General features: G+C 40.1%; 2 protein-coding genes across 3 annotated transcripts in view; one reads left to right on the top strand and one right to left on the bottom strand.

The window, feature by feature from the left end:
• Positions 1-24603, top strand: part of LOC122870502 (leucine-rich repeat and fibronectin type-III domain-containing protein 4) — a 160238-nt gene that overhangs the window by 33022 nt on the left and 102613 nt on the right.
• LOC122870500 (pyruvate carboxylase, mitochondrial-like) overlaps positions 6317-24603 on the bottom strand; it is a 292268-nt gene continuing 273981 nt past the window's right edge. For both annotated transcript variants that reach the window (XM_044184729.1, XM_044184728.1), the window contains exons 23-27: positions 22224-22398; positions 21248-21321; positions 10196-10336; positions 9710-9811; positions 6317-9566 (exon numbers count right to left, since the gene is read on the bottom strand). In XM_044184729.1, coding sequence (XP_044040664.1) covers positions 9417-9566; positions 9710-9811; positions 10196-10336; positions 21248-21321; positions 22224-22398 — 642 coding nt within the window. In that variant the 3' untranslated portion in view covers positions 6317-9416. The remainder of the gene's footprint in view (positions 9567-9709; positions 9812-10195; positions 10337-21247; positions 21322-22223; positions 22399-24603) is intronic.

The raw sequence follows: 24603 nt of genomic DNA, 5'->3' as shown, positions 1-24603 counted from the left end.
ATAGTTTAACATACAGTATATTCACATACAGCTAAATGCCAGCACAGGAAGAGGCTGGTGAAAGCAGGCAGTGGAGTAGCAGTGAAGATTTGTAGAACTCAGCGTTGTGTATGTAGACAGTATGAGCAACAAATTTGTGAACTAGTATATAGAAATGTTTTTTATGCAACCTTGAGGGACCATTTATTCAAAAAGCATAATTTTTGCCTGTGAAAAACGCCAGCTTAGTGAAGATGGTGGAATAGTGTTTTCAGATGTAGCTTCCTGGCCTTACATGTAAGTCTGATCTTGCAGAGCTGTGATTGTAGAAGCTGATATTTGCCACAGGTGGAGCTCTCAGGCTGCCAGCACAAGTGTGACTTCTCACATGCTCAGCCTGGATTATCAGGTGTGACTCAAAGCTACTGTGCATCACTTGCTTTAAACGCACATAAAGACGACGTCTGTGCTCGGACAACTTTAGCAATCATACGCAAGTGACTTTCAGCCTTGGACATATTCCGATTTTACTCTGTTGGACAGAAGGTACATCGACGTGTTTGCGTAAGAGAGAAGATGACCGTTGTATCAAGTTTGTTCTTTTGGAACAACGTATTCTTTTGCCCTGAACACGCCTGTTGCCACGGTAACAGTGCAATATTCTGACACCAAGGTGGAGAATGTAGATACACGAAAAGACATCTGATTGGCACTGTGCCTGACGCATGTGAATAAAAAAAAAAGAGCGATTTCGCTCTCCTCCTTTGATCCACTCTCTCTCTTTGCTTTCTAAATCCTTAATTCCTGTCTCAGCTGTGTGTCGCAGTCTAAGCCGCTCTCCTCTCTTCTCCGTTAGCTCGCTCTGCCTCTGTCGCATTGAATCCTCCCTGTCTGACTGCGTGTGTCTCTCTGTTTCTGCTCTTCAGCTTCCCTCTTATATTTGCTGCAGTGCTTTGATTCGAGCTGGAACGCTTTAAGCTCACACTTTCAGACATGCACGCACAACCGAGCACCCAGGAACACACACTTTAAAGCCTTGTTGTGTGAAAACAAGGAGCAAAGTACATCAGCTGTGTATGTATAGATGTGTGTTTGTGCCCTTTGACACCTGGGGCTAAACCAGTTCTGTGGAGCAGTTTTAAGACTTAATAAGATGTCTCATCACATATACACACTCTTGATTTCTCTCTCACACACACAGACATGCACACACACTTTTGTATCAACACAGGGTGTCACTAGCTGTAGCATCAAAAGGGCTTGACAGAGATTGACTCCGGAGGGGTGATAGGAAATGATCCATGTCCTGGCTGGCTTCTGGCCATCATTTGATGAATCCATTAGAAACGGAATTTGTCAGCATGGTCAGCACGCAGCATTGATATGTCCGGTTAATTGATGTGTGAATTGTTAACTCGTCACTCGTAAGGTTGCCCGTGGCTTTGTGATGTGCTGCTAATAGTGTTTAATGATGATGAAGTTGAGTCTGGAGGAGGGAAGTACAGGCAGATAGTTTCCAGTTTCTCGCTATTTAACTGTTTTCATAACTGGAATACACATTCGGCGGCGTGCGCCCCTGTGAGTATGAGATCATCACATCAAGAAACTGAGCAGAGCCAAATGACGGGCATTACACGAGATATGCCATCAGGGACGTTTCTGTGTGGACATGCAAGGTGGGAGGTTTTACTACCCTGAAAGCCCCTGGCTGCTGATTCTCAGACAGGTGGAAAATTGTCCCCAAAAGCAATCTTTGAACAGGGAGTAATGGAAGAGGAATGGAGATGGCAGTGGACCACACCTGCCAGGCGAGTGCTCAAAATCCCTCATTTGAAAGTGATGTGTTTGATGCTGTGCTGCTGTTTCACTGGGTGTTTCATTTCTTCATTGCTTTTTAAACATCTGACTGTTGCATTTGCTCAGTGTTTCGTGCATTCATTTCTGGTCTCTGGTTTATTTTCAGCGATTAGAATCATTCAGCTTGAGACCGAAAACATTTTTCGTGGAGAGTCCAGGAAAAAGGGCAGCATTTGTGTCTGGATGGATCAGATCCTGGTTGTGCTGAGTGACTGACAGAGCCGTCCATCCCGTCTGTCTGAGACACTATGTAGCTCGTCCTCCTTGTCTGTTCTCTCTTTATTCAGGCAGGGGGATTACAGCAAAGAAAGCAGCAAAGCAGGCAGTGAAGGGATTATCGAACAGCAGCAAAGGGATTAGAGGGGAAAGTTGCACCTCAACAGAGCAGCGGACCCCTGTTGCCCATGTAAGAGACTCATGCACGGGTTAGAAAGTTGGCTTCTCGGCCAGCTGCTGCCGCACAGTTCTGCCAACGTTTTACAGAGCCTCTTCAGTAGGTGTTTGACATGCAGAGTTGCCAAGACTTCACGGCTCTCCCTAGTGGGTACTGGTTGTTCATTTGGACAGTGGCAAAGCGGACAAAGGGATGAGCAAAGAGAACGCTACAAAGGGGATTTTAACTCTGGCACTCATTTATAGATTAGAGGCAGGAGTTATTAAACAGTTTCAGTCCGGGATCCAAATGAGAAATTTGGTCTGAAACTTTTGCTTCTCTTGTGATGTTGAGACCCCATCAGAGCAGGCCCTTGACCCATTTCGAGGCACAGTGTCAGTCGAAGGAAGCAAACGCTACAGAGAAGTCATGGTTTTATTTGGCAGTGGCCAAATGTTGACACAAAACAGTGCAGCTTTTCTCTGAGTAGCTGAATGGATGTTGCCTTCGACTGTCACTCAGTAATCTGAACCTCTAGCTGTAACTGTGATGTGGCAGGAGTAATTAATGTTAAGACCTGATTGATCGCAAATACACTACTATGGAGTTTTTTCCGCCACCTGTGGCGCTGTAAAGAAATGTTTGAGCAAGTCTTCATTTATGCCACTTGCAGACACACTTGTAAGGTAATTAAAGGCAAGGTAATGTGCTCTAGAAGGTAGCAGTGCTCCAGTAAGAGAGGAGCCAATTTTTAAAAAAGCCTCTGCAGATGTTTAAAGTCGTGCTGATATGGTCAGTCGGTGAAGTAGTTGGAAAATTTTGATGGGCATTTTTCACTATTTTCTGACATTAGAGACCAAATGAATAATTGATTGATGGTGAAAATAATATCCACATTAATTACTAATTAAAACAATCATTAGTTCCAACCCTAATCAGAATCAACACACCGAGCCCTTTGGGTTCTGGACTGTTAGTTGGACAAAACAAAAATTCAAAGACGTCACTTTTAGGAAATGGTGATGGATATTTTATATTAAATTTTATAATCTCAAAAGATTAATAAAAAAATAAATGGAAATAATTGTTAGTTGCAGACCTAGTTTCGAGGTTGAAAATGCATTAAACTTGTTTGTAAGGCCTTAAGGATACACAATGTGTGGGAAATGTTGAATAAATTAAAACTGTTTGTTTATAATGAAAACTCCACAGGGTACCTTTAACAAGAGCAGGCACCGTCATTAAGCTGCTGAGCACCCGATTATGTACAACAAAAGGTGATTAAAGATGCACATAGAATGGCCCAGACAGGGGATACAGCTGTAAGATAGCTTAGCCTTGTTTTGAAAGCCAGTTTCTGTTACTTTAAGATTTGAAAAGTGTTGCTTACTTTGAAGTTTTGTCCCACACATCCATATGGAATTAAATGTTCACAACAATCCGATTTTCTCTGATACTTTACATCTCCGTTGCACTCTGGACTAATCTGTTTTTTTTAGATTATATGGCCTTCCATTAACGTGATCATTATAAAGCTACAGCATAAATATTCAACTGAAACACAACTTATTGCTTTGACCACAAGGAAGCCACCAGAGGCCTCATTAAGAGAGAACTCAGGACTCTTTTGTTGTTGTCAATGTGTGTGTAATGCACACCAATCATCGATACTCTGCATCTAGCACACGGGGGGACAGCATGTTCAAGCCACAGGAAGCCATTCATAGATGTGCTTGAATTTAATATTTCATTTGACTTTTAAATAAAAAAAAAAAATCTCTGCAAGGGCACCACAATAAATTGTACAAAGATTATTTTTCATAAAACTGTTACAGTGAGCCACTTTTTGCTTTGTTAGAACAGGCAAACGTGTGACATTTGCTGTCTGCATGTGAAAAGTCTGACATTCAGCACTCTGATTAAAAGCGCATAAACTGAAGAAAACATCAGGTGGGTGATTTGTGGAAATAGCCTTGATAAACTCCTCCAGAATGGTACCTTTTTGCCAAAATTCAGGTTTCCACTCAACTGAAATCCTCAGTTACTTGAAGTAAAAGTAAAATTATGAATGTAGCGACAGATGCCACCGTCATAGTTTTTAGTGATATTAGCAAACCAATCATGGTCATAGCAGGTAGACTTAGCTTCCACTTCTCTATTTACATATGCAAATTTGATTGTTATTAATCAAAGCTGTCACTCAAGTCAGCTCACAAGTTGGGCATAGCATCCATCGTGCTACACGATTGCCCCCGTGATTTTAATCTGATGACAATTAAGTATCAAGCTATTGTTTTATCTCAGCACCATAGCAACATTCTCTCTGGACACTTCCAGTTAACAAAGTGGTGACAAGCCACTTTGCATGGCTTAGTGGTGCATTGTTATTAGTGATACTTTGCTTCACTAAATCCACACATGAACTTGAGATGTCAAATAGCGCCTGCTGCTAGCATGATCAGTCTCCCCACTGATCACACACTTTACAGTGAAAGTGGCGGCTGATCAATAATGCCAGTGGAGCGACAGTCTTGATTGATTTAATGTGGTAAATCAGTATTTAATCAGATCTATAGAACCTGTTTAAAGACAGCAGGGTGTCAGGGTAGATCCACATCCAGCCACACAGGAATGAACCTGTTTGGAAAAGCTCCAGACACAAACTGAATTCTGATGTGCAGGGAAGGCGGATAGAGCGAATAAAATAAGCATGGTAAATACCCAAAGACTAGAGATGGGTCTCGCCACTGATTTCCTGCATCGATTCGGTTAGGGATATTTTAGTAACAATACCAATTTTGCTTGGTTATGAAAGATTCTCAGAAAACTAATGCTGTAAGTTGTACAAGGAACCCTCTAACCTGGTGCAATATTAAAAATAATGTTTACATTAAGAATTGACCCTTTAAATCACCTGTTCCACTCAGACACCCCAATGTTTCCCCAACCATTATATTATCTATATATTTATTTATATTAACAACTTGACATTTCATGTTATTTCTGCGTTAAGATTGTTTGACTGCTCACTCAGGTGAGCCCGGGAACTTGTATTAGATAGATTTTCACTCGACTCTCAAAACCTCCGTGATACATGTAAATTAGCATAATATGTTGTGGACTTTTAGTGTTATTTACGCTTTAATACCGCGTGGTTATGGATCACCATTTATACGCACTGTTTGTGAACTTCCATCTCCTTACGTTGGCGCATCTATGTGCTGTTTTTAGCTCAGAGAAAGAGAAAAACACGCAAAAGCAACCAGATCTGTAAAGTTTACCCAACTATTGCAGTATTGCACCCTTGGTACGCCTTCCGATCCACGGAGGCCAACTTGTTGCACTTCGTGGCCAGAGAAAGCGTCTCCTGGAGAGGAGCAGCTAACACTGGCTGGGGTCCCGCTGCAGCTCGGGGGAAAACACATACATTGAAAAAATACGGGTAAACACCACTTTCCTGCCTGGGTGTCTTTTTGTTTGTTTTTTTCCCCCTATTTTTAGGAAAACTACCTATCTAATGTCAATCTGCTTGTCATAGAAACAAAACCCACGCACAGCGTTTTTCTCTCTCACTGCACAAGCCTTCACTCATCCACGGGAAAAGGCATATATTAAAAGAGCGATCTCTTATTTTCTTATATGATAATTCAAATGAAGATTTTTTTTTTTTTTAAACCCAGCCCTACCAAAGACAGTCTGGCTCCAACAATCCACAGCATATCCCTGTCACATTATGGTAATGAATGTGATAAAATTGTACGGTCTAATTAAATTACTTGCATTGATCTGGCAGGGTTTTGACTTGTGACAACAGTCATTTTACTTGGACATTTATTGTTGATATCTAGTTAGTAGTTAGACACATTATCCTGAAGATCTGCGATATGACAGGCTGATATGAAATGCAGGCAGGACTCAAGCTTTCCGAGATATAATAGCCTGTATATTTTACTCTGGCCAGCATTGAGCTGATCAGTCTGCTCTGTAGTGAGACCTTGACAGACAGAATCACACATTAACCAAAACTGTCTTTCTCGTGTGTTCTTGCAGTGCTCAGAGTTTATCTCTTGCTTACTGTGTAGAATATGCAATACACACCAATGCAGATTCAGTTTTATTTAACTTTATTGGTAAGTACACATAACAGTTATCGCTTTTATTTGATACTATTTGTTTCCCTTTTTGTGCGCTGTAGCTCATAGTCTTTCCTAGGACTTAAAAATACTTAGCTCTTTTAACAAGTAAATGTAAACCACATCAGTAAATTAAAATTATGATATCAAAGTAGGATTATTTAGAAATAAGAACATGGAGGAAAATTTGACAACTAGTGAGACAGTTTGAATCTGCAGGTGGTCATGCCTGCTAAACTGAGAGAGTAAATAAACAGTTTGGTTGGTTTCATAAAAACACAGCAATAGAAAGAAAAAAGAAATGTCACAGATCCTATTTTCATCCTATTTTGTGACAGTTCACCTCTCCATAGCATGAGCTCAAGAATAGGTCAACATTATGTCCCCCTTTCTGAAACAAATAATATTTTTCAGCTGTGTGTACTTTTTCTCCAATTTATTCTTTTTTAGACACTGAATAGTAGTACATTGTCGTAAGCATGGTTGTTAGAATCACTGCGATACAGTTTACTGCATGAGTCAATGCCATCACCATATGTGCAATTTTACACTGTTTGGGGATGAAGAGGTGGTTGGATGGATACATGAGGCAGGGAAAGCGGATAAACGAGGAAAGCTAATAAGGAGAGGAGGAGGTAACTTTTACATTATTGTGCAACAACTTGTCAAAAACACATACATACAATCCCACCAGTTCATCTTTGAAAAGATTTCGGATATGGATTGATAAAGCCAGGAGGTACAGTGAGGCATGGCAGCGGGCTGGGGAGAGTGAGGAGACATATTAGTGTTCTAATTAACTACGGCATTGCTGCTCGGTATTGATGCATAGTTCAAAAGGGGACTCATTCTCAGAGGTAATGGAGCAAAAATGCTGGAAACAATCCAGTCAAGTACAAACTGATACTTCAATTATGTGTTCCGATTGATGTCTTCTGTCGAGGGTGCACAGACATTTTGGGAAAGTAAGCTGTTGTAGTGTGTTTTCTGGCTCGCTGTCCCAAACACTGCATGCTTCACTGTTTACAATAAGATTGTGACACCTACTTTCCTACTGTAATTGATATGTGATCTAATTTTTGTCCTGCTTGTTCACTTGTCTACTTCCACTGGTCAGGGTCGTTAAACATTCAATTCGGCATAGATCACTTTCAGTTTCGAGACTTTCAAATAGTTGAAAGGCCTGCAGCTGACAGTTAAAACCAAGTCGAATCTTGTGAGAGTTTAATTCAGTATTTAACTATGTCATCCGAGTAGGGCCATTGCTGCATTGCTGTTAAATGTTTTGGTTACAGTGTTACTATGGAGATGTAGCAACACCACCGTGCAGTGTATTTGGTTTTGTTTTCTTCTGATCCAGGCAGCTGGGAGTGTTAGCATGAATATTTTGCATTGATGCATGCGTATGAATATTTCATTTCTTTCAGAATGTGTTTTCAGCTCTGGAAGTGCAACATTATTGGGACTGGTTGAATTTGTCTTCAAATTTGCTTAGACGCACATACAGACATTTAGACTAATTTATGCAAACACACACACGCATTAGAAATATAAAGCAGAGTGCTGCTACTGGGAGTCTCCAGAGTCGCTTATTAGTCCGGCTAATTTCACATCATTTGACAGAATTAATTCATAAATTAATCAGCAGAGCCTCAGAAAATAACACCACATGCCTCCATTACACCACCATGTAATCCCATTTACACCTAGCATTAAAATACCCATGCAGACAGAAGACCATTCACCGTAATCTCTGCCTAGTTGTGAAAAGACAGGATGGAACCACTCCTCTGTCAACTTTTTCAACATCACATTATTAAACCAGAGACACTAAAAAGGCCTAAAAGCCACCTTAAGGCTCTGACTTTACACCTCTAAAATGATACAGCTGGCTTTGGATTAAGAAAGCTGCATTTAAACCAACTATAACAGAGGTACTTAGTAAAAATCCCATCTGTAATCCTGTTTGGGTGTTTCCAACATAGCCTACAGCTTCATTTCAACAATGTCGCTACAGTGTGCTTCTGCTTTGGGATTTTAAACACAGGTGGGAATGGGGAAACATTTTCAACACCACTACAGATCTTTCAAAAAATAAACCATCTGCTATTACTGATACAGTAACAGAATACATGTTTCACTTTGGTGCAACATTGGACGTTTCTGGCATGTACATCTGTGTCCCCGTCAACCTAAAATGATGCTACTTGCTTTATTGTGCTTCTCTTGTGAAAATATTTTTATCACACGCATATCTAAAACAGGTTGGAAAAAACATTGTGATTTCTTTCCTTCAGCCCCTGTGTTTTCCCAAAGAACATTTAAAATGTTTTTTACCTATGAACAAAAAGTCTAAATGCTACCACTGATCACACATTCTGAGAATGCACTGTGGACTACTGACAGAGACTGATGATGTCTTGCAAAGGTGAGCATGCTAAAAATTATTTGGTAATACATCCTCAAGTCTATCCTTCTTTGTCTGAACCATTAAGTAGCCATCAATATTAAGTTTCACCTACTCTGAATATATTAGGCAATAGTCAACAGCACAGTAATGGAAATTGTGGCATTTAATTGCAAGTTGATGTCACAACTGTGTTAGTGTTACACATAGTTAGCTCATTTTGTAGTACATCACATTTAAGACTAGCATTTAAGTAGTGGAATGTATTACAGTTCATTCTAAAATATGTTATTTTCCACAAGTTGACAGGACATTAAGAGAGATACTGTTGTTTGATCTAATCACCACACCTAGGAAATTAAGTTGAGTTTGATTAGTAGTACATTTCAGTAAGGATTTCCTATCAAATTAATATATTATTTAGGATTGTCATATCATCTACTACCCATCAGGTGTTTGGATATGTGTAGAGCTGTGCCTCATTTTGTGTCCCCTGTGTAACCAAACAGAATATGTACAAATTGGGGGCCAAAACGTCCTGCAGTACTGCCACAGATGAGAGTTGTCATCTTTAAAAGAAAATCCCCCCTGTTCCTCCACCTCACCATTTCCAGAATCAGATTGTGTAACTCCCGCCTACTACTACTCACTACTCCCCCTCTGCCCTCTACTCCTCGATTTCCAGTATCAGGTCATCTCCCTCCAGGGAGGCATCGGTCGTGACATGGACTGCCTTAACGGTCCCGGCCACCGGGGAATTGACCACAGTCTCCATCTTCATGGCCGAGAGGACACACAGCGGCTGACCCTTCTCCACCTGTCAGGATTATAAAGCATTAAAAACACGAGTCACATGTACAGATCATTGAACAAGAACTGCAGCTGAAGGTTAACACGACATATAGGAGAGACATAACATTATCAGAGTAACTACAGGCAACAACACTTAAAGTAACTAACCTTGGATCCGACTTCCACTTTGACCTCCAGGACTTTTCCAGGCATGGGTGCCCCCACCTGACCCTTGATAGACTTCTGAGCTTTGGGATGGAACTTCATTTCCTGGGTGGAGGGACAAAGAGAAGATTTCATGCATCCATCTCGTCCAGTCGATCAACCGTCCAAGTCATCCACACATGCCTGCCTCCATTTATCCACTCATCCAGCCAACGATCCATCCACACAGTCATTCAAGCACCCATTGAAACATCCTCCCCGTTGAGCCTCCATCTACCCCTCACAACTGTTTGTTTCTATGAATAAAAATCACCCGTAACTGCCAAGTGCCATGAGTCATAAATCTTTTTTTTGTTTTGCTTAAATCCAACATAAATTTTTCAGGAACCTTCCCTTCCTCTATCCATCTATTTATCATTTACCTGCAGACATATATCCTTCTCTCAAACCTTCCCAACATCATGCCCCTCCCTCCATCCTTCTGTGTACCTTCATGGCGACAGTGTCTTTCACCAGCACAGATCTCAGCTGTCCGTTCAGCTCAAAGAAGACCTCTCTCTGGCCAGCCTTGTTCAGGTCACCCAGTGCCAGCGCCTTGATGTGTAGGGTCTTCCCTCTCTCCAGCTCCACCTGAGATGAAACAAAGCCAGAGAGAAGAGGAGGATTGGAACAAGTGGGGAGGACAGAAGAGAGAAAATGGAAGAGGAGGGAGAGTGTGAAGCAGGAAGGGACAGAAATTAGATTATGTTAGAAAATTGAAATTAATATGTGGGTGGCTAGCTCACAAGTCCAGCTAAAGCAATAAAAAGAGACTGCAGAGCTTGGTGAAACTAAAAAACGAAGTTAGTGAAGTGAGACAAGCACAATTCTTCCTTCTCAATTATTTTTACTCTCAGGCTGGGCTGGAATATTTCCCACCATGAACTTGATGGAGGGCAGAGAAACGTACAGATTCATGAGAGGGGACTCGTTTGGCCTCACTGCAATTAAATTGCTTAATAAATAAATCAAATAAGGTGTCTGTGAGAATTTTGTATTTTACACTAATGCGCAACTTTTTTCTATTGCACTACATTAAATTGTCTGCTCTCTTCAGCTGCCCTCTGTCTGCAAATCTAATTTATCATGAGGGACTGTAATGTTTTGAATGGAAAAAGGTGGAGCTCCTCAATAGACCTTTTTTTCAGAGCAAACAATCAGACTTGTCAGAGTAGAAAAAGCCCTGGTGTTACTAATAACATTAGTGGCCCAGTAAGCTGGGACAGCGATGCTTTCACGTCAGATGGGATGGAGGCTAGAGATGGGAAAGATTCCCATGTTGACAACTTGTGAGCGTTCATAGTTGTATGATAAAGAGTTGGTCGTATGAGGATTATAATATTGCACTGACAATATACCACCATATCCATTAAACGACAATATTTGGCTGATGTGAGGCATTAATATTTGTTTGGTTTTCAGGCACTTTCAAGTCGGATATATCAGAAAAATCAGAGTTTCCCTGATGTAATTACGACTCGGATGTTGACGTGAACACTAGCTACAAGTCGGACGCTCATAATTACTCAATATGACTGGAACGCAGCATAAGCCAGCATGCACAACACCAGGATCTTGAAACAAGCAGCTAAATGGAATTCAGTCATTCATTAAATTATTTACTAATGTGCTTTTTCTACTGTGACATGTCAAAATATCTTCCAATAAAAAGGCCTATGGGTCTCTATTGGTCCTGAAACATTTAGTCATTTAATTGATAAATGAATTGACTATAATCTTTATAACTGATTGAGGTAGCTTTCACAGCTCACTATGTTTCACTTACTTTTTAATGAGGAACTGCCAAAATACACAACATACCTCTTAATTAACTTGTTTTTACTTTCTGATGTATCTGGGAAAATCCCTACACCCACGTGGTGACATGCATCTACTCTCACTAATGCCTTTGGTCGGTCTGTTTTGCCTACATGCCACAAACACCAGAGTTTGCTTGGAAGCGGATCGATACCTTCCTTTCTCACCGGCCTTAACAAGCCAGCTTAACAGACCAAAGCACCCGATATGTTTGAACCACACCCTAATATTTTACCAAATACCAGCCGAAGCTTTTTTAAGACATGACTCGTGGGTGTGTAAAGTTCGACTAAATGGGCATTTGACATTTAGTTTGACATGTTTTTGACTGAAAATGGATTTGAGGGATAAAAACACAGGACTTGTACAGTACAGTAGTCTGTGTAAAGACTTGTGATAAACACTCTGTGTGTAAGCCCTAGACTACTACCTCAGAAGAAAGAAACAAGACATGCATCTATGCTGTGTGATTACACCAGCCAGGCTTTTCACCAGACATCAGTTCTGACATCAAATAGAGAGGAAAGTGGTAAATACAGACTGACAATCAGAGATAAAGACACAGAGTGAAAGAGAGACAAGATGGCAGACTGGAGGACAGGATAACATTTTCCCAGCCTTTAGTATAACTTTAAACTCTGACGTTACCTGCCACCTGTAAAAGTGTCATTTTAAGACAAAGACATCACTCTGTCTCTGTATCAACAGCAGACAGGCTCTTTTCTTCTCATATCAATTCTGGTCACTGCCGTGTTCTGTCTTGCTAGCCTTTCCCTCGACAGCGGCCACTGTACTTCTTCATTTATCTCACGCCTCTTCTCAAATCTCTCATCTCACAGGTCGGAAACTCATTTTTTCCATCTTTCTATTTGTCCAACTTCCTCTGTCTGGCTTTCAGTCTCTCTCTTTGTCAGTCCTCCCATGTGTCACAGCTTTCCATTTTATACTGTTATTTTGCTACCTATTTCTGGGGCCACTCTGTCTCTCATGCCGTTATTAATTTCCCTCATCTGCCTCTTTGGGTTTCTCTTTTATCTGTCTTTGGCTGTCTGTCTTTCCTCTGCTGTGTCTATCCACCCCTTTTCCTCGACCCTTGCCCTCCTCATCCTTTTTGTTTCTCTCATTGCCATCCCGGGTGCTGGGTCTCCATTGATATTCCAAACTAAGTCTCAGTGCAAAGACGAAAATACACGCTGCTGCAGGTATATATCGATCTCAATTTCATTCTGCCTCTCTATTTCTCTGGGTGCTCTGACTCTTCTCTTACACTGAACTTCTCTCCAGCTTGTGCTGTTTTGTCGGGCTCTTGGCAGTTCTTTGCAAAAAACAAAACTGCCTTCCCTTTTCCAACTGCGTGGCTTCAACACTACATCTCCTCACAACTGTTCCCATGAAAAATACAGTATGTGTCTCTTTGAAGAGTTGCACAAGATTTATGAATCTTTTGAAGATGATTTTGTCTAAGATGTAACCTTCTGTGTGTATGCCAGTTTTATACAGAGCTAAAAAGACAACTTCAGTGCACTGTGTCGACTAAAACATCAGATATGCATTAAGACATTTACTTGTGTAAATTAATCTGACAAGCTCATGCACTCACTACTTAGTTCTACCTGCTATACACTGAGTAAAATTCCAGGGCTCATTAAGCTTTGTGTCCAAAACATTCAAGCAGTCATTTAGCTAAACAGCAAACATGTAACAGGATATAAGGATGATAAGATAAAAATTAACACTTTATTTTCAACTATTGGCTTCTGCAACTACACAATACGAGTACATGCTAACTCAGAGACCAAAAGTGTGTCCCAATTCTACACTAACTACTGCTCCTAACTGTATAAAGTACAGTATGTACTATATGTCTTATAGTATATTGTTAGTTACTTAATTGTCTCACTTTTCCAGTGTGAACACACTACATGCTTAGATGTAGTATGTAACATGGCATTTAGACCAAGCTCCAGTTGTTTATTATACAGACTGAACAGGGCAGTGTTTGTAATATTCCACAGTGTGTATACTTCACTTAAGTCAACAATGGCAGCAACCAGTTCAGAGATTTTTTTTACTAAGATTTTGTCTAACCGTATCCACCCACTTTCTTATTAGCATACTTGTGATAGCATCTCAGAATCAGAAATACTTTATTGATCCCTGAGGGGAAACTCTTTCATTACAGCTGCTCACTATCACGTCAATGCACACAGGAATAGAAGTACTAAGCAAATCAAAATATAATACACTATAATACAGCTAAGATAAATGAAATACAAAGTGGATATAAGTATAAAGGCTAAAATAAGTTTAAGTACAAAAGTGGATTTACAGATAGTAATCTCTTGTGCATTATGTATGTTCCATATCTCAGTGATGTATCTGCTGTGTTCTCGTCTATACAGCCTGAGTGCCCTCAAGCACAGAGCTTTTTCTGTCAAATTCAACTGCTTATCTATTTGGTGCTATAGTATCTCTGACTGAAACAAGTTTCACATTATGCTTCATATTGAGCCTTTGATATGACTTTATCAATGACTTGTGTTGCCTGTGACAAAGTGAGATTACTGCAGTGAACAGAACACCATGTGTCTGTGTCTGTGCACACTGGCACTGACAGGGTGTGTATGACTAGGTCCATGTTTGTGAAAATCTGTGTTTATATTTCCGTCAAACATGATTAATACCATACTGAGTCATCAACACATGCCAGATCAATCAGTCAATGTTTTTCCCACTCATGTTTGTGCTGTGTGCTTGTGTGGGTGAATGACAGCGATGGACAGAGCTTGTGTGTAGGTGTATATTTGTGTATATGAATGCACTCGTAATAGCCTTCAGATGCCATTTCACAAAGTGGTCATTTGATCTTTCAAAAGCAATTTCAGAGACACGTGCCAAAGTGGGCTTTGTCCAACTTAACAGGACTCAAGTTTGTCAGAAATCAGCTGAAAGAAGCGATGATGATATACAACTCTGAGTCTTTACAGAACATTAAGAAATTATACCACTTTAAAAAAAAAAATTGTAGTGGTTGCGTCCTCCCACCACATTCAGAACACAAAGAGGAATCTTCCACGCTTGCTGTTCACTCTTTGGTTGATAAGGCTCTTGTACTGGATTTACAACAGGCTTATAATAAAGTGCTAAACAATACCAAATGATTACTGTGAAAGCCTTTATATCTACTTCCACAACATCAACAATTCGGGGCTTTAGGTCTAGCTCAGCGCTCAAAAAGATTTGGTGCTTAAATCTGTTTTGATCAAGATTTCCGCTGTGTGCTTCACACACTAGCTGCCAAGAGCTCATAAACAGCTTTTGTTCCAAATATACAGGTAAGAGTTTGGTAGTGGAAGTACAGCACGAGTCATCAGTAATGGACGGATGCAGTCTTTTCCTGCTTTCACAGTGGATTTATCAACAAAGCCTCACAATCACAAGCTCAAAGGCTTTTCTTCTGCCTCATCTTCTGAAGATCATCCATTTTATATTGCAGGTAATTTATCTGAAAAAATAAATTTACCTCTTAGGTTCAATATTCTGTAACTACTTTGTCCAAGTGTATTTATTGCATTAATTCTGAATAAAGACCTTGTTAACCTACATTTTCTGTTCATCTATGGCTTTTTACAGGTACGTGTCTATACAGTGACAGATTATACAGACACTGCTAACTATCACAGACATAAAAAGGTGTAGCAGACCTTTCTAGATGGAGGGCTGGAGGTGGGGTATGCATGCTGGAGTGCATGGTATTACAGACTTTAAAACTCACCGAATTGCTTTGGTAGCACAGTGCTATTTACGTACCCTAGGGCTCTTCTCTGCCTTAACAGTGCCGACTGTAATTCTACAAAGCAACCAGCATTGCAAAAGTTGCCACGCATGAGCGCAAAAATAAATGTGCTTTTTATGAGCTCCTAATAATTACCATTTCTGATGGTCCCACACTACAACGCCCACACTACCAGTCTGTACATTTGACAACAATTATTTTCTTCTGATATGTATCTCAAAAGGTTGCAGCAGCTGCCTCTAACATATTTAACACACATCAAACTGTCATGAGTATCACATGCGCACACCTCATAATCACAAAGTCAATTTGTCAGGAAATGAGGCAACTCAGTTTTCCCAAGTGATGTCTATCTATGTGTTTAACAATGTCAGTGCATCTTTGATAGGTGCATGATTGCCAGATCCATTGGCGTCGCAGCTAGTTTTAACTCATACTTTTTCAAATTATTAGTTTAGACCCTCCCACTTTTACCATGTCAAAAATCAGTGCATCGGTCTATCCAGTCCATTCGGCGCTCTTTTCGGTGCGCTGTGTCAGTGCTTCATTATCAGATCCATTCCTCTTGCTTAATGAGAAAATGCCCAAATCAATGGAATTCCATACCGCGTTGTCACTGCTATCTTGCAGTAAACATGGCAGTTTTATGACAGCCTGCCTAAAATAGGTTGTTGTGAAAATAGTCAGGAGAGCCGGTGAAGTTGCGGTCCGCAAGTTATTAAACACAACAGATAGGTCCAAATACATTTAGTATTGATATAAATGCAAAATTGTCCGGAGGTCATATGTGAAAACAGCTCTAGTCACTGATTCCCCGATCGGATGCCAGGTAGCTGAGTTAAGGTGGGTCACCACAAAATGTTCAGGAAATTGTTAGCTTAAATCAAAACCTGGCATTTAACTTAATGTTTGTATTTTGTTCACCTGTTGCTTCTAGCAAAAAGCAGCAGGCTATTATGATGTTATCCAGCTAGCCTGATGGATTTGCTCACACACACTCCCCAAACCTATAAACGTATGAATTCAAGACTACTTCTTTTCATGAAAGGTGGCAGATGGTTGTTATATCGATGCCTTTTGACATGAAATGTTGCCCTAAATATTTATGTGGCGTGCTTCTCAGTAGCAGTGTTATGTGTGTAAAAATGTGTGTGTAAATAAAGCCACCAAGATAACTGGCTAACAACTTAATCTAGCTTTGAGGTCCTGGTGATTCTGCATAGTAGTAGAAATGATTGGAAGATGAATGGAGTTTATTGGACAATGCACACGGGGCACTTTGACTACAGTTGTCCTCTCCACTTTACTCATTGCTACTCATCTACTTGAACAATGCTTCCTACGCCCATGGCACCTGCACCATACAGTCCGGAAAGATTCACAGTGCTTCACTTTTACCACATTTTGTTATGTTACAGCCTTATTCCAAAATGGATTAAATTCATAATTTTCCTCAAAATTCTACAAACAATACCCCGTAATGACAACGCGAAAGACGTTTGTTTGAAATCTTTGCAAGTTTATTAAAAATTTAAATAAAATAAAAAAAAAAAATCACATGTACATAAATATTCACAGCCTTTGCTCAATACTTTGTTGAAGCACCTTTGGCACCAATTATAGCCTCAAGTCCTTTTGAGTATGATGCTACAAGCATCACACACTATTTTTGGACAGTTTCTCCTATTCTTCTTTGCAGGACCTCTCAAGCTCCATCAGGTTGGACGGGGAGCATCGGTGCACAGCCATTTTCAGATCTCTCCAAAGATGTTCAATCGGGTTCAAGTCTGGGTTCTGGCTGGGCCACTCAGGGGCATTCACAGAGTTGTCCTGTAGCCACTCCTTTGTTATCTTTGCTGTGTGCTTAGGGTCGTTGTCCTGTTGGAAGATGAACCTTCACCCCAGTCTGAGGTCCAGAGTGCTCTGGAGCAGGTTTTCATCTAGGATGTCTCTGTACATTACCACATTCATCTTTCCCTCTATCCTGACTAGTCTCCCAGTTCCTGCCGCTGAAAAACATCCCCACGGCACGATGCTACCACCCCCCATGCTTTACTGTAGGGATTTTATTGGCCAGGTGATGAGCAGTGCCTGGTTTCCTCCAGACATGATGCTTGCCATTAAGGCCAAAGAGTTCAATTTGTGTTTCATCAGACCAGAGAATTTTGTTTCTCATGGTCTGAGAGTCCTTCAGGTGCCTTTTGGCTCCAGGTGGGTTTGTGCTCTGACATGCACTGTTAACTGTGGGATATATAGACAGGTGTGTGCCTTTCCAAATCATGTCCACTCAACTGAATTTACCACAGGTGGACTCCAATCAAGTTGTAGAAACATCTCAAGTATGATCAGTGGAAACGGGATGCACCTGAGCTCAATCTTGAGTGTCATGGCAAAGGCTGTGAATACTTACGTACATGTGATTTTTTGTTTTTTTATTTTTAACAAAAGATTTCAAACAAACTTCTTTCAAGTTGTCATTATGCACTGTAAAACATTCTAAAATTTTCATCAGACAAATTAAAGCTAAAGAAAAAATCTAACATTTACCTGATGGTCTCAGAACTTGCCATATGTTCTGCAAAGAAAACAACTAACAGAAACCTCACGCTGCATGTGACAGGTCACTTTTTTGACGTGTTTTTCATTCCATCTCTCGCCTGGTACCGGTAATCAAACCTGATCTGGTGGGAGTACCCATCGTCACGTCAAGGGGGGGAGGGGAGCACAAATCAGAGTGTCTGAAAGTTCTAAAAATGACAACAGTTCTGACGGCTTGGAGATTAGATAAACAGCAGCAAGGGAAGGTGAATAGTGAGGGTAGGAAAAAAAAAAAAAGTGTTTTGCATTTGTGAAAAGTTTGAATGACAGGTTTTCCACTTAGAGAGGAAAAAAAGCAAATTGAGTCACTGTGGGCTAAGAGAGGTTAAATACAAGGTTAAATCTATTTTACTGCAAGGAAAAGCCAATACTGCCATAGGCGAGTTGGAAAAGGGATATCAAATCTATCTATCCTGCTCTACAACTGTAGCTTTTGTTGGTTATTTAGCCATTTTTGTTGATGAATATAGTTTGGACTACAAATCAAGAACAGTTTATTCAAGCCAACCATTTAGTATGTTGTAGGAATTTGAAAGGAATGGCACAGCACACACAAAACTGTGGCTTCAAACCAAATTAACATACTCAAAAACTGCTAAAGCTGCCAATAGTCTTAATTGAAATATTTAAAGGATTTATTCTAATCTTTGGAGGTCCAACTGTGGGTCTGATACCAGATTTCTAACTATTGCATCGAATGATACACACCCTGGGGTGATTGACAAGAAAGAAGGGTGGGGGGTCTGCCCATTTTTAGGATGAATACTAGATCAGCACAATCAATGCAGCTCCTGGTTCTTTGATAATACAGCAGCAGAGATGTAGTGCTCCCCATGTCCCTCATAATGTAAAAATCATCAACACCAGCTTGGAACCATTTTGCTGCAGTGAAATGAAGCAGTAATTAAACACGGTTGCCTTCTGAATCACTGTCATTTATATCTGTGTCCGCTGCTCACATTGAGAGAATCATGAAAAAATGTTGAAAGAAACAAAAGGAGAGGGATGTAGAAGGAAAATATGATTTTAAATGAATGATGTGTGTTTATAATTGTAACCAATGACGGCGGAAAGAGGAGTATGAGTGATGTGAGTGTAGACAAAGAGCCTTGTGAAAATGGTGAAAGGCAACAGGTGGCTGAAGGAAATGTAGATTCACTTTCATGTTGTCATGCAAAGAAGTGCTCTTTAAAAGACACATTTCATTTAAGCTATGAAAACAAAATTCTGAAGAGGGGAACATAGAGTGATGTCCCTGTAGCAGCCAAAAACAGTTTTCTGGTATTTACTTTAGATGAATACTGTAGGTTTTGCATTTGGCAACGGCAAAGTTAGTAGTTAGCTGAAAAGAAAACTGGTCAACTAACACCAAAGGCAATGAAACAGCCCATGAACTTCAATTCATCATGGTGAATTAAGTCCAATTTAGTTAAAATATAGAATGTCAGCACCATTACCTTCTACTTAACCTCCATGAAGTTAACATTTTTATATTTATATTTTAAATACCTAGAATAAACAACAAAATCATATTTAACATACTGGTACCAGATCACTCCCATCACCATTTCCCATCAAGACTCAAGACTTTCATCAGGCCTCATCTCCTCATATTACTGTGTCACCCTCACATTCTGCAGCATGAGGCAGGTTTCCCCCATGACCACTACCACCTGTTTCTCAAAAACATACAGACAAACTATCACAGCCGTCCTCTCTGATCTGTCTCACCTCCTATTTGACTGCTTCATAATGCTGCCATCTGGTCACAGTTACAGTGTCCTACTGTGTAATAAAAACACGTTTTCCTGTACAGCATCACCGCTCTAAACGCACATTAGACTCTTGTGAAACAACACATCTTACTATGCCTGTGTTCCCTCTGTCAAGTATTAATAGATTTGTATCTAATGGTATACTATTTATATTCTTCAACATTGTGTCATTGTCCTTTCTACACAATCTAGTATTAAAACAGCCATATGATTCTCCAAGTCTTCGTGTGTAATTGTAAAAAAAAAAAAAAAGATTTTGCTACAGCCTTTTAAAGTTTAGAATATCGTATAAAGAAACATTTCTTTACGTGATGACATATTGAGTGACAGACTCTTCCAACATCTCCTTCAGTAGCAAAGCAAAATCTCTCTTTGATCTGACATTGGATTCTGACATCTGTCGCAAAGGTTCCCATCAGTAGTTTCAACACTCTTTGGAATTCACTCTTCAATCTGGACTTGAACAGTCACTCTAGTTTGAGTTTTGCTCATCAAAGTGGTTAATGCTGTCATTCTCCTGAAATGTTCTCTGTTTGCGCTGCACTTTCTGGATAAAAACAGCGTCTCCTGTTCTGAGAGAAAATTTCAATCAGCACGGCAGACATCTTGACATATTCCTGCTGACTGTTTATTCACGTATGTTAAAGCCAATGTCCGGCCTGCCGAATCTGGTTGTTTGGAGTTGACAGGAAATTGTTTGCTTCTTAGACATCAATATTCCCCAGGAACGTTTCAGTTTGAGATTTTGTGGCTTTGCAGGCATCCTCTCACCGAGAGACTGTTACATTCCTGTGCCCCACTAATTTGTTTGCATGCAAAGCAATTCAACTCATTTGTTTTATCCCTTCATTGGACTGCATGTTCAGTTGCCTCCCTGTTGGAGATACAGTACAGTACAAGCTTTAGAAATCTGTAACAGTTCTATTTTATACTGGCCCACTCTCAAACATCATACGACAAAATGAATGTGCGGGAAGACCAATCTGACAGCCGGAGGGATCAGAAATGCTGTTAGTTGTTCCCTTGATAAAGTGTTAATGTCTCTGTCCTCCCCACTGTTTTCAGCACTTCACTGTGACTCTGCACCAAACTGCATCACACCTCAGCCATCTGCAGTGATGGAAAAATCATTTCCTGCTGATAATGTCTGTTCTTTATGGAACATTACATCAGAATTAATTAAGGAGCAAAAATCATTATTAAATAAATAATTATTAAGTGTATTATCATAGTATTAGTGAAAATTATTGAATGACAACACATCTGGTATAACAGTTCTGTGAATTGCACAGATCCCCTATCCAAGTATTTTTTGTTATTTGTACATTTTTAGCTCACTTACAAATGTGCCATGAAAGTGCAGAGATTCTGCAATGATGTCTTAACTGTTGAACACTGCTCAATCAGCTGAAGTCTTTTTCAAGCAAAAATAAAACAATGGCTAATGTTAGTATGGCATCAATGCCTAAAAATGGCCTCAAAATGTTAAATGGTCTGTAGTATGAAGTTGTGTACCTCAAACTCCTCTGCGATCTTGGGTCCATCCAGGAACAGCCTGGTGCTGAGACAGTCTACCGGACCAAAGTTAGCTGGAGAAACAGAAACAGAGGTTACGTTAATATCAACAGCATTTGTATGTATGTGTTGGTTAATGACTTCCTAAACTCTGTTGTCTGTTCTTTAACTATCCTACACACTGGGTACTATATATGAAAGTGCATGCAAGTATAAGACCTGAAGAAATGAGGAGATTACATTTTTAAAAAAGGGGCTAGTTTAGGGCCAATATTTGATATCAGAAATGGAATTAGAAAAGACTGAGGGTTCAGGGGTGTGTTCAGTCTTAAGATGGAGTAGTGAAGGAACAACTGTACACTAAAGCTCCTAACAAAAAAAAGCCCTAACAGTTTAATGCTAACTTCCAGTCAAATTTGAAAATTTGACTCTTCTAATGTACAAGGCATCCTATTAAATGTCTCTCCTGCCTCCTGCTACATGCTCCGGCTGACTTTATGTACTTCAAATTCATATCTACTAAAAATTCCTTTACTGGTTATGTTGTTTTCCTCCCCTACCACCAGTCCTTGCTGTTCTGGTTTCTTATTTGTGCGTTATGTAAATTCTGTGTTGTTACCCTTTTGGGATTCAATACTGCACTCTCCCCTGAATCTGTAGCATGTGACTGTTCTTCCAATATGTAAGACTCCTGAACTGCCAAATACAACAATTAAAAACATTTATATCTTGAACTTTATAATGAGTGTTCCTGACTTAAGGTTGGCTGTTAATTTCAAGCCCCAGTAATAATACAAATGAGAAAGAGAGAGCGTGTGTGAGAACGAGACCAAATGCCATAAACCCAGACTTGCATTTGATCAAATGCACACATTTCAATAATTAAAAATTGAAATAAAACAATTTGTTGATTCCTATTCTTAATCTGTTAGACGTATCCAAATATAAAGCTCAATTGTGAAGTTTGCCAACTCACAAGTAAATTCCTTGAACTCCTGGAACACCTTGGGGTACATGGCTGCTGACATCACATCCTCAGGGGTGATTTCATCACCGTGTGCAGCTCGGAGCCCCTCCTCCAGGGCCTTGAAGTCCATAGCTGGCAGAGAGGCGCCAGGACGACCCTCAATACGGGAAAGGGACTTCAGCACCTGGGATAGGAGGTTAGAGAAAAGAAGTATGTGAGGAAGGTGGAGGAGAGGAAACAATACAAGAGAAGATAAAAGGCATAACGGTGCACAACAGAAGAGAGAAATGGGAAACAAACAGATTACTTAAGTTTTTATTCAAAGTCATACATATATAGTCTTTCTGAATGTTTTGCCACTCGTAATATCCCCACGGGACTCTGTGGGATGTATAAAGTGCTGGTAAAACCTTCACATTGTACTTCACAACTATACATCTGGATAAAAGCTGCACCCTGACACAGCACTGTGTCAAGAGTCAGAGAGACTTTGGGTGAAAGGGAGGAGGAAGATAGAGATACATGGAAAGCGAGGGAGAGAAACATTTGTATTGGAGAGAATGTAAAACTTAATGCGAGTCATATTTTTTATTTGCATGAAAGTGGCACCACTGTTGTGCTAATATCTGCAGTGATATCCATTTCCCTCCATCTCTCCCGCTCTCTCAATTCATATTTTTCTCTCAAGTCAAGTGCCATCAGCCTATCACAGATGACTGCAGTGTTGCCGCATATGTGACACATCATCCTCGTTCCTTCTTAGAAATAGTAGAGGAGAAAGACAGACTAGAAAGAGGATAATTGTGGAAAGTGGAGGCTGCTATAAGACTAATGATATGACGTTTTATCTGCCCACACAGTTGTTGGTATCTGACACAACTTGTAGAGACAATCCATCTGAGGCTACTAATAATGTTTAGTGAAGAGATTATGTCAAGACACAGGCATTTCGCCTAAAGGCCGCCGTTTTGTTTTTCTTTTCACGGATTTCTTCAGCTCTTGATGACCGAGTCTACACAGGCGCCTATTTAATCTGCTTCAATGCTTCAGCAAATGTTTCTTGGGAATATACATAAAAAGCTAATGGCAAAGCTTTTGTGCTACCTACCTCTATGTGTGTGCACCTTTGTGTATTTTAGTTTCATTCAGGTAAAAAAAAAAAAAAAAAAAAAACGGCCCAGTGCAATGCTATTAGTCACAGAGCTAATGGTTCAAAGATAGCTGACTCATTTGTGCGTGTGAGAGAAAGACACTTCAAAGATGGCAGGCTCATTGGAGTCCCTGCTCATTAACATCGTGTCCTCTGAGGGTGTCTTACACCTAAACTGCTTGATTGTTTAAGTGTGAGACACAGACAGATAGTGACTGTGTGTGTGTGTGTGTGTGTGTGTGTGTGTGTGTGTGTGTGAGAGAGAGAGAGAGAGAGAGAGAGAGAGAGAGAGAGAGAGAGTGTTTCTGCATTAACAAATGAATGAAAGACACACTCTTCCTTCAAGGTTATTTGGTCTTTCTCCTCATTTCTCTTTAAACCACTCAACAACACACTTCCACTCTTCTTGATTGTCACTCATTTTTTTCTCTTCCCTTCCAGTGCTCTGAGGGATGTGCTGTATTTTTTTAAATATTTGTTCATGAATTCACTTTCTTTTTGATGGCCTCCTTATTCTCTCCCTCTACCCCATCTCCCAGTCCATGCTCTCACCATATGCCTCTTTCTTTCCTTTGCCCTTTTGTCTCTCTTGTTTTCCCCTCCCTTGTCCATTCTGTCCACCCGCGTCACAGAACGCCTCAATTACCCCTTTGTGTCTTGAAAAGTTTTCCCCGTGCATGCAAACAACTTGTGAGACTTAAATTAAGTGTGAGAGTGTGTGATATAATGCTGAAATTACTGCTTGCTAACTAATTAATGCCACCAAAGCTCCATTAAAGAAACATTACTTCTTCCATGTTTGCTTGCATGCAAAAATAACCTTCAGCTACAGCACATAGGGATGCAGAAAGCTCACTGTCTTGCACGCATAAATGTTGTGGGGTATATAGGTCTATGAATGCATGCAAGAAAATGTATAGCTGCTAACTAATAAGCTAATCATGCCAGAACTTGCAATAATAGCCACATATACACAAACACTCCAGCAAGAGTAAGATGAACCGATTCAATGAAGTAGCAGTAAATTAAAAACATTTCTATCTAGTAAAACGTAGCTCTGTTTTAGGAAAATAATTTAATAAAGTAAAAGTTGTTTAAAGGGAAGAAAGTAAAACATTACTTTATCTAACTTACATAACTTTGACACCAATTATTTGATATTTGGTGAGTGACAGTAACATTTATCAGATTTATCTCAGACCTGCAGCTTGCATGTAAACACAGGCGCACACAATAACC

The sequence above is a fragment of the Siniperca chuatsi genome, linkage group LG22 (genome assembly GCF_020085105.1).
Source record: "Siniperca chuatsi isolate FFG_IHB_CAS linkage group LG22, ASM2008510v1, whole genome shotgun sequence".
In the NCBI taxonomy this organism is placed as follows: Eukaryota; Metazoa; Chordata; class Actinopteri; order Centrarchiformes; family Sinipercidae; genus Siniperca; species Siniperca chuatsi.
Note: the sequence above shows the minus strand (reverse complement) of the source record. Positions and strands in the feature narration are given on the sequence as shown.